Genomic DNA, 10,251 nt, shown 5'->3' with positions numbered 1-10,251 from the left:
AATGCGAAATCAAAAATATATTAGGAGGAATACGCAGATAACTATACCCAGGATAAACAATGCTACCTTTGAAAACTCATTTGTCATACGCGTTGCAAGATTGTGGAACTATCTACCTATTGAATTGAAGGTATTTTCTCAATCTAATAATGCTTTTAGGTTAAAACTTTTGCACCATTTTCGGAATCCTAATAATAATCACACATTATGATCCCGTTATCATATCGATTTCCTGTAGTTTGTAGTCTTTACTTACTGTTATGATGCTGGCATGGAATATCTCATAGAGATACTTGCATTTTAGTTAATTGCTATGTTTTTTGACTATGTTTGATTTATGGAGATTGGTTTTAGACATACTACTGTCGACAGTTTTGTAACTTGCTTATTGTTGCTTGTTATGGTCTTCCATTCCTTATGATTTTTGTAGTTTTGGTTGGGGAGCCATTTATTACTGTTTTTATTGAGATTTGCTCTTAATTATTATAAGTTTCTACTTAGGTTGTAAAAATTTTTGTTAATACTATTTATTGGCCTTGGAGGCTTTAGTATTAAAAATGAATTGATTAAATAAATAAATTGCTACAAAATATAATCCACATAAAGATAGAAGGAAGACCTGTTAGAGGAAGAAAGGAGACAACATGGATGGATAATATTACAGAATGGACTTTAGTATTAAAAATCCGAGATACTACAACCCTATTATCAAAGGCTAGAGATAGAAATGCGTTTGCAGACATACTAAGCAATCTTTAAACAAATATTGTATATACAGTAGTTTTGATTTTGCTGCCAATCGTTTTAGTGCGAATTTGATTTTCCTGCCAAAAAACTAAAATATTTGCATTTTTGTCAAATTTTCAATGAAAATTACACTTTTAACTGCTAATCATCTAAGTGCGAATTTTATTTTACTACCAATAATATTTGGAAAAATTAACGCATTTACACTGAGAAATTTGTATATACCAGCCAAAACTAAAATCACGACATGCGACTGTTGCTAACTCATGCACAGTGTCTTTTGTACAGAAGAAACCTGTTTTACTGTAGACAACCTATCATATTATGGAAAACATTAGTTAGGTTTTTTTAGTCGTGGGAACTCTTTCTACGAACTTATAATAATTATTAATTATTCCACAAACATCCCAAAAGGGACAAGGGAGACTACTGTCATATCGCATCTGCAGGTTCAAGGCATATTTATTGTGTCACCTGCAGGTTGTTGCAAAAATACAAAGAAAAAGTTAACATCACTTTCTTTGAAACAGAAATTGAATGACAGATGTGGAAACAAATATTACGATAATAGTTGTTATTTAATTCCATTTTGGTTATTTCAGCTGATGCAAAATAAGCCTTTTGATTATATGTTTTTATTTTTTCACTATTCCTCTCCAATTAGTTTTGGGATATCAAGAAATCAGAATCTGTATATTACATGAAGAGCCAATTCTTTGGCAGTTGACCGAATCGGATAACTGCCACTTTTTGGCAGCTAAAAGTATTAAAGATAAGTGCGAAATTCGCTTTGCTGCCACAAAATGCGTGCAAACTTGTTTTGGCAGCTAAGTCAAAACTACTGTATACGTATTTATTAAAACAAATCTATTTATAATTGTACTGGTCGCTAACATTCGGAAAACGAATTGGCAAATAAAGAAGAAGAAAACACTCTTGTGTGCTGGTGCGTTGTCTTGATGAAAAATTATTTTTTTTGTGTTGTAAGCCAGGACGTTTTTCTCGAATTTGTACATTTAATCGATCCAAAAGGTTGCAATAGTACTCTGAATTTATTGTTTTACCCTTTTGCAGATAGTTAATCAATAAAATACATTTGAAGTCACAAAAACCCGTTACCATAACCTTACCAGCCGATTGAATTGTTTTTGCCTTCTTTGGGGCACTTCCTCCAGCTTCAGTCCATTGTTTAGATTGTTCTCTTGTCTCTGGAGTATAGTGGTGGATCCATGTCTCATCAACAGTTATGAAACGACACTTAAAATTCATTTTATTTCGCTTAAAACGATCCAAACAAGCTTGAGAAATGTTCATTCGTATGCGTTTTTGATCGACTGTTAAAAAATGCGGCACCCATCTTGCAGAAAGCTTTTTCATCTGTAGTTCTTCATGCAAAAATACATGGTCTCGATCATTTGAGATGCCCATGATATTAGCAATTTCACGCACTTTTATTCGTCGATATTTAATACCATATCATGCACTTTGGCTACAATTTCTGTTGTTGTTGCTGTTTTTGGACGTCCACTACGTGGTTCATCTTCAATGCTTTTACGACCACGTTTAAATTCAGCAACCCAATTTTTTACTGTTGCATATGAAGGAGCACTTTCACCTAACACATTTACCATATCATTATGAATTTCTTGTCCCGATAAACCTTTTTTATGTAAATATTTAATGACAGCACGCATTTCTAATTTTTCCATTGTAAACAAATTGCGGATGCGTCTTTTTTGAACACCTGTTTCTATATGAAGGAGTTGCCACATCGAAACAAAATTTAACATGTGTTCATAAAAGAGATGGAAGTTTCCAAAACACTTAACTTTTTTCTGTTTATACAGCGCTTTTTGTGCTAGGCTAAGAAGTTTCCGAACTGCCCTCGTATATTTCAAAGGCTGGGAAGTCAAGCCACTCCACAATGGTCCCAAATCCAAATTTTCTGGCCAAAACTATTTCAACGTCCATTTTGTATTGAAATTAATTATTATTTATAATAAATGTGTACAAACAGCAATTCTTACGTTTTATCGACCAAAATGAACAAAAACTGCCAAAATTTGTTGAACAGGGTGGTCCCGTTGTGTGGGGTCTAAACCAAAACATTGACCTATGTTAATAATTTTTGGTACGAAGGATTCATATCTTCCAAGAGGTCAAAATACCAAATTTCAGCCGAATCGGTCATAAAGTGTCGCTAAAATCCACAAAATATCTAAAATCGGACGGTACTTCTATGTGGGGGCTATGACAAAAAATGGACCTATTTTCAAAAAAAATATACATATTTGTTTTCTACACTCTGAAACCCTTAAATATGAATTTTAAGGAAAATCGGTTGATAGATGTGGGTATTACCGTTCTATTTCAATTGGATACTACATACAGTCACAAAAGGTATTTACGAAAAAATCTACCATCTTAAAATAGAAAAATCCACTTTATTTTAACTGTGGCAAATTTGAGCAAGATTTGACTTCTGAATTTATTAGTACAGACCCCCTGCTAGCTTCCAAATTCGATTTGGAGGTGGACAAATTTGGACATTTTTTTAAAAGTTTAAATATATTTAAAAAATATTTGTAAAAAATAATTTTCAATATATATAAAAACATTGCTTTTATTACGCTAAGTTTACAAATTTCTTCGTTCTTTTTGTAAATATTATCAAAGTACTCACTAACAGCTTCCCGATTCATAATAACTTTGGTCTCACTTTTGTACATTTATGCAGCGACGCAATACAACACAAATTGTATATTTTACAGCACAAAGTCTCTTTTATTTTTACATAAAAAAGTATCAACTTTGGTACTGCGCCAATCAACGGAAACTAACGGTATTTACAAAAACTAATTATTTTCGGTTGACTTGATGTGTTTTTTATTATTCTGCGCAAAAACAAATTAAAATTTTGCAACTTCAAAAATAGGGTTTTGGCCAAAAATTTCCTGATTGAAACCTATGTGCACTCGTTACAGAAGGACTACATACAGATTAGTCTTTTCTCTTGTATACTAAAAACATTGGAAAGGTTATTTGACTTGAAAATTAGATCTGTAAAAGAAAAATGGACAGAAACAGCGTTACACTATGGCTGACTTCCGTATCATCAGTTGCTTGGCAAATGTGTGAAGTGTTATGTTTCTTAACGCCGTTGTACTTAACAACTGCGAAGCTACGTGTTTCAAAACGTCAGAAATACGCATTTTTAACGCAGGTAAAAAACAAACACGTATCATTTTTATTTTTGATGCATTTACTTGCATTTTCGAAGAACAATGCATGCGTGTGCAACTAAAATATTTTGACGAAGTTTAAACAAAGCAAATGACGATACGAAAGTCACCCGATGTTGTGTGTCATATACAGTGGCACAAAAAAGTATAGCTTATGGGTACATTACACGATATGTTATATACATACATATGTGCTGTCACTTTGCATATGCATTTTGTATATAAAAAGTGACAACCTATATGACCTTTTTTCTCAAAAATGATTTCCTGTAGTGAGAATGAATGAACTTTTGCCTATTAATGCCACAAATGACATTCATTCCATTTAATTATAAAAAAGGTCACGCACAAACCACTTTCAAAAAAAAAAAAAAGGTTTTTGGAAAATCCCATGGTAGAACAAACCAGGTAAAGTAAGTACTACAACAAATACAACTCAACAACCACATAGGAATTTATTTTGTTTGTAACGTTAGTGTCAAATATAAATGTAAACAAAATAAGGAAATGTCTATCAATTATTGGAATTTAAAAAACTAATATTTTTTCACATTTGATTGCATATTTTGGAAAACATGAATGAAAATTCGTTAGATTTTCAATTTGAATGTTTCCATATCATTCCACTAAATGCATTACATATTTCTAACAGAAATTATAATTCCTGCAAATATGTTTGAGGTCGCTGTAAATTCATTCAAAACGGAGAAGCTGTTTCAATGTCTTTGTTTTTGAAATCAAAAAAACACATGTTTATTAAGGCTTTATTTTGTCAAACTTATCATAATACCACACCATATTAACAAATGTTGTACCGCCTCTATAAGCGGTGTTTTAGTGTGCGGCACGTCGTTCGGACTTGGAGGAGGTTACATGTCATTTATATGACGAAGTCTTTATGGGAAATAGTTTTTTTTTTTATGAATATATTTTTTCTTCAAAAAATATATATCCCTACTGTTACGGCTGTAACGTTTTCGAATAAGTTTCCACTATGGCAAATGGCCAACTTATTGTTTTTGGCAGAAGAATTATAATAAAACACAAACTTTGCCCTCGATTGAAATGAAACCAAACCCTTTGGCCTTTCGTTCTTTTACAAAGTCTGTTTATTTATGCGATTGTACGTTAGTTTGTACATCTGTTTGTAATTGTTGTCGTTTGATAATATTTGATGATGTTATTCGCTTGTTTGATTGTTTGTTTTATTATCTAAAATAAATGAAATTGAAATGACAATGTAAATTAAATAAATTAAATGAAATTACAAAGTAAATTAAATGAAATGATTGCGTAATCAAATATGGTACAAAGGTTGATCTTACTTAATTCTTTCTCTCTTGGCGGTTTCTCCTGGAATGACTTAAAGGAGCCATTGTGAGAAATACCAAACGATAATTTATCTATTATTTATCGTTTATCTATTACAACGATATTACTGAACACATCTCATAAAAACGATAACAAACATATTATAGAACGTTTACACTATTAAAATAAAATCGATCTTAATGAAATAGATTATACAAAACAAATTGTACGTTATACAAAAAAACATAAATTTTATAAAAATCATAAAAACGAACGTTAATAAATTTAAATTTCAAATTAACGGAAAAAGTCTTCTAAGTTCATAACATCCCGCCGCCCGTCAATCGACCGGGAGATTCACCACCAACATCCAGGACTGCTAACTTTGATGCTGGACGACGTAACTTGCCTGCCGATGTTTTCACCACTGCCGAACGAACTTGACCATCAGCCGCTGTACATACTTCCACCACCACACCTCGCTTCCATTCACCACGCGCCACATTACTATCACATACAACAACAACATCTCCAACTTTAATTGGTGGTACAGGATGAAACCACTTTGTTCGCCTTACAAGATCTGGAAGATATTCCTGTATCCACCGTTTCCAAAACGTTTGCTTCATTTGTTGTAATATGTGCCACTGCTTTCGTAGACAGATGTTTTCATTTACTGTTGGTGTTTGAATAAAATTAGGACCACCCACCAAAAAATGGTTTGGGGTAAGAGGCTCACTGTCTTCGCTCTCAATTGGTAAATGCGTTAATGGACGAGAATTTACTAAATTTTCTGCTTCGATGAGTAAACTATTTAACGTCTCCACTTGAGGGGATTTTTCTTTCAGGGTGAAAGCCAAAACGTTTTTTACAGCACGCACTCCTCTCCCATGCTCCGCCAGCTGAGGGGTCCGCTGGATTATAAAATACCCACTCAATTCCACGCCTTGTACATTCATCGCCAATTTTACAAGAATCAAAAACGAAGTTTTCCTTGCTTGCTCCAATAAAGTTGGTACCTCTGTCGCTCCTAATACGCACAGGAACTCCTCTTCTATATATGAAATTTCTTAGGCAAAGAATGACTGCATCTGTTGATAAATCTTTCGCAAGCTCGAGATGAATTGCTCTCGTAGTTAGGCAAGTGAATAGTGCGACCCATCTCTTTTCACTACGTCTGTCCAATGAAACTGTATATGGGTCAATAAAATCAACTCCGGTATACGAGAATGCTCTCACAAATGGTATGACACGATCTTCGGGAAGTTGACCCATTAAAGGAGGCCTTGGAACTGCACTACGGTTTTTACAAATTTGACAATTTTTCTTTGAACTTCTTACCAGTTGTCTTAACGAAGGTATCCAAAATTTGGTCCGAATAGTTGCACAAATGGATTCCTGATTTTGGTGAAGAAAATCTTCGTGGTACTGTTTGACAATCAATTTTGCAATCAAATTATTTTTTGGCATAATTATTGGCTTTCTAGTGGAAGGTCCAACGCAGGTTGCATTATTAATGCGTCCGGAAATTCTTATTAAACCATCATCGCCTAAACACGGATTTAATTTAAATATTGGGCTCTTTTTGGAAATACGACGACCCATTTTTAAAGCCAGGATTTCATTTTTCATCTTTGCTTCAATACCTTGAAGTCGTCTGAGCGCCACAGAATACGTATCCTTAAATGCATAATCGTCATTCCTCCATAAAAGACCGGTTTCATATTGGTTACCAATTTTCAAAGTTGTATTTTTAAGGATAGCTTCTGCTCTTTTGTCTTCCTCAGACTCGACGGGCAAAACAGGTTTCATACCAAATCCTTCAATTGAAAAATATTCAGCTATTTCCTTCTGAATATCATTATAGTCGCTGACGTCAGTCACACAAACCATGTTATCAGCTGATTCTTCATTGGAGCCAAATACAATGTTGCCCAAAAGTGTTTGGTGCACAGAAAAGTTTTCATCAAGATCCATTAATTTTTGTGGTCGAACCAATCTTATGTGGGGTAATCCAATTAACAGCTTAGGGGTCACATCAAAATAATCATCAACAATAATATTTTCTAAAATAGAAAAACGTTTTTTAAAATCGGCAATATTTAGAGATTGTTTTGGTAATTTTAAATGGTTAGTTGTTCTAACATTTCTCATCTGCAAATACTCTCCGTTCTTACTCGCGATTTCCACATAAATTCGCATAGACATTTCACTTGATTTTTTGCCACCAATCCAGCCTAGTGACAAATTACTATAAGGTCCACACAATCCAATCTGCTTGGCAACCTTTTCTTCCAGCAAAGAAATTTTTGAGCCATCGTCAATAAATGCAATTATATTTATGTAGCCTTTAGGTCCTCTCAATCTCACAGGTAAGTATTTAAATAGTGTTTTTTTGTTTGTATATTCATCCACTATTGTTGTTACAGATGATGTGGCATTTCCACTGTCACCCACTGATGCTCGCTTTTCACCATTACCCATATTACTATTTCCATTTATATTGTTGTTGTTTTTGCCAGCTTCATGCAATAAACGGTTGTGGTATTTTTGGCAACCACCCACTGAACACTGCTGGCGATTATTACATTTTTGGGAAATGTGATCAGCTTTTAAACATGTAAAACACAAAAGATTTTCTTTTATCACTTTCCATCTGTCAGCTGTGGAAAAATTCTTAAATTTGCTGCAATAATAGATTAAATGTTTTTGTCCACAAACAACGCACAAATTCTTCCTGTTGACATCCGTTGTTATGGCAAAAGACTGCTTCACTTTTCCATTTTTATTCTGCATAAAATCGGCTTTAGTGGAATCAGCTTCCGTGGCAAAAGAAACGTATGTGGCAACCTCTTGAAGCCACGTACTAAACTGGCGTATTGTTGGGTATTGTCCCAAATTATTCAATGAAAATCTTGCCCATTCTTCGCGTTTAGATAGAGGCAGCTTGTTGACCAATTCTTCAAGCAACGTTAAATTACACAAATGCGGCGTTGCCCCTGCATTTTCCAAAAAAAACGGTAAGATTCGACACCATTGTACTATAATTTATTATTTCCGACATTTTCTTACCAGAAATTGTGGGAAATGATCGTACCTTGGATATTTGGGATCGAATCATTATCTGCGGGCGTCCAAAATGAAATTCCAACGTTGACATCACCTGATCTACACATTCAGGGTGAATTAAATAAGCCTCCACTTTTGCTTTGGCTTCTCCTTTTAATGATTTTTGCAACCGCGTTAAATTTTTCAGCTTTGAATAATTGTACATACGTGTTGTTTCTTTATATGAAACGGCAAACATGGGCCGATGTTCAGGTTGTCCATTAAATTCCGGTAGGTCGTGTAATTTGCGTATTGAATTTTGCATACTTGTCTGCATAATTTGTTGCGGCACTTGCAATAAACAATTGTTGACATTACCGGCATTTTGAGTTGCAGCGAAAGTCGATGTTTGCGGCTGTGAGTAAGTTGACGGCATCGTTGTATTCTGTTGCTGTGATTGTTGTGACAGCGGCACATAATTATTTGTTTTTTCATTGAAAATGTTTTGTTGTGATTGCAGCACCACATTCGGCTGTGTTGATGTTTTTATTATTGTTGACGGCGTTGCTGTCAACATCTGTGATGGTTGATCGTTTGACGTCGAATTAGGTACACCACTAAACAAATGCGTGGCGTATGACGGGTAAGATACCATTGGCGCATCTGATAAAAGTGACGGCGGCAAATTATATGAAGCACTCTGTGGTGTGAAAAACGGCACGTAATGCAATTGTTGTTGTGTTGGTGCATACGATGGTGGACAGTATGTTTGTTGTTGTACAAGCGGCTGTGGAAAAAGAGGGGTTATGTATTGAGCAGAGTTTATGTTTTGATTAAACATATGCTGATGGTCGATACTTAACTTTTGTGCCGTCGGCGTATACGGCACATCCATAGTTCTGCTGGGCATCGACGCAACACTGTAATACATTGTAGTAGACGGCGCAGCTACTACATTGTGATGAAAAGTTGGCGGTTGTGATACAGCAACACTTGTCGTTGTATTGGCGGCATTTATGTACATCTGCAATGATGATTTTAGAGCACGAATTTCTTCTTTCAGGCTTTCTATGTTTTCGCCTGCGGTATTTTGTTGTTGCTCCACTATTGTTTTTTCGAGTTCACTCTCCGATGATGATGCTGACGCAGTAACTTCCGCAGGCAGCGACATTTTTGTGTTCTCATTACCTTGAGACATCTTCTCTTGCAGTCGTTGGCTACGACGTATCATTCACTTATTCCAGGAGAATTAATTAATACAAATATTAATTAAATAATAAAAATAATGTTACGGCTGTAACGCTTTCGAATAAGTTTCCACTATGGCAAATGGCCAACTTATTGTTTTTGGCAGAAGAATTATAATAAAACACAAACTTTTCCCTCGATTGAAATGAAACCAAACCCTTTGGCCTTTCGTTCTTTTACAAAGTCTGTTTATTTATGCGATTGTACGTTAGTTTGTACATCTGTTTGTAATTGTTGTCGTTTGATAATATTTGATGATGTTATTCGCTTGTTTGATTGTTTGTTTTATTATCTAAAATAAATGAAATTGAAATGACAATGTAAATTAAATAAATTAAATGAAATTACAAAGTAAATTAAATGAAATGATTGCGTAATCAAATATGGTACAAAGGTTGATCTTACTTAATTCTTTCTCTCTTGGCGGTTTCTCCTGGAATGACTTAAAGGAGCCACTGTGAGAAATACCAAACGATAATATATCTATTATTTATCGTTTATCTATTACAACGATATTACTGAACACATCTTATAAAAACGATAACAAACATATTATAGAACGTTTACACTATTAAAATAAAATCGATCTTAATGAAATAGATCATACAAAACAAATTGTACGTTATACAAAAAAACATAAATTTTATAAAAATCA

At 34.2% G+C, this 10,251-nt stretch overlaps 1 protein-coding gene across 3 annotated transcripts; it reads right to left on the bottom strand.

Moving 5' to 3' along the window:
• Positions 1-5,068: 5,068 nt before the first annotated feature.
• On the bottom strand, positions 5,069-10,080 carry LOC141397329 (uncharacterized). 3 transcript variants are annotated; one of them, XM_073973474.1, is made up of 3 exons: positions 10,002-10,080; positions 8,373-9,888; positions 5,069-8,299 (listed from the first exon to the last, which is right to left on the bottom strand). In XM_073973474.1, the coding sequence occupies exons 2-3, from the start codon at positions 9,577-9,579 to the stop codon at positions 6,111-6,113; spliced, it is 3,396 nt and encodes a 1,131-aa protein (XP_073829575.1). In that variant the 5' UTR covers positions 9,580-9,888; positions 10,002-10,080; the 3' UTR covers positions 5,069-6,110. The 3 variants fall into 3 exon arrangements, with proteins under 3 accessions (XP_073829575.1, XP_073829577.1, XP_073829576.1); XM_073973476.1 differs by having other exon boundaries at positions 8,398-9,888; XM_073973475.1 differs by lacking the exon at positions 10,002-10,080 and having other exon boundaries at positions 8,398-8,902.
• Positions 10,081-10,251: the final 171 nt, after the last annotated feature.

The sequence above is a fragment of the Musca autumnalis genome, unplaced genomic scaffold (genome assembly GCF_047663935.1).
Source record: "Musca autumnalis isolate F117 unplaced genomic scaffold, ASM4766393v1 scaffold_3, whole genome shotgun sequence".
NCBI lineage: Eukaryota > Metazoa > Arthropoda > Insecta > Diptera > Muscidae > Musca > Musca autumnalis.
The sequence above is the reverse complement of the archived record's forward strand: the minus strand, read 5'-3'. Positions and strand labels throughout refer to the sequence as shown.

Excerpts from the sequence above, each read along its gene's own strand:
- LOC141397329 (XM_073973474.1), bottom strand. The coding sequence starts at position 9,579 with ATGATACGTCGTAGCCAACGACTGCAAGAGAAGATGTCTCAAGGTAAT. Across the intron at positions 8,300-8,372 it reads ATCATTTCCCACAATTTCTG|GGGCAACGCCGCATTTGTGT; the intron begins GTAAGAAAATGT and ends TGGAAAATGCAG.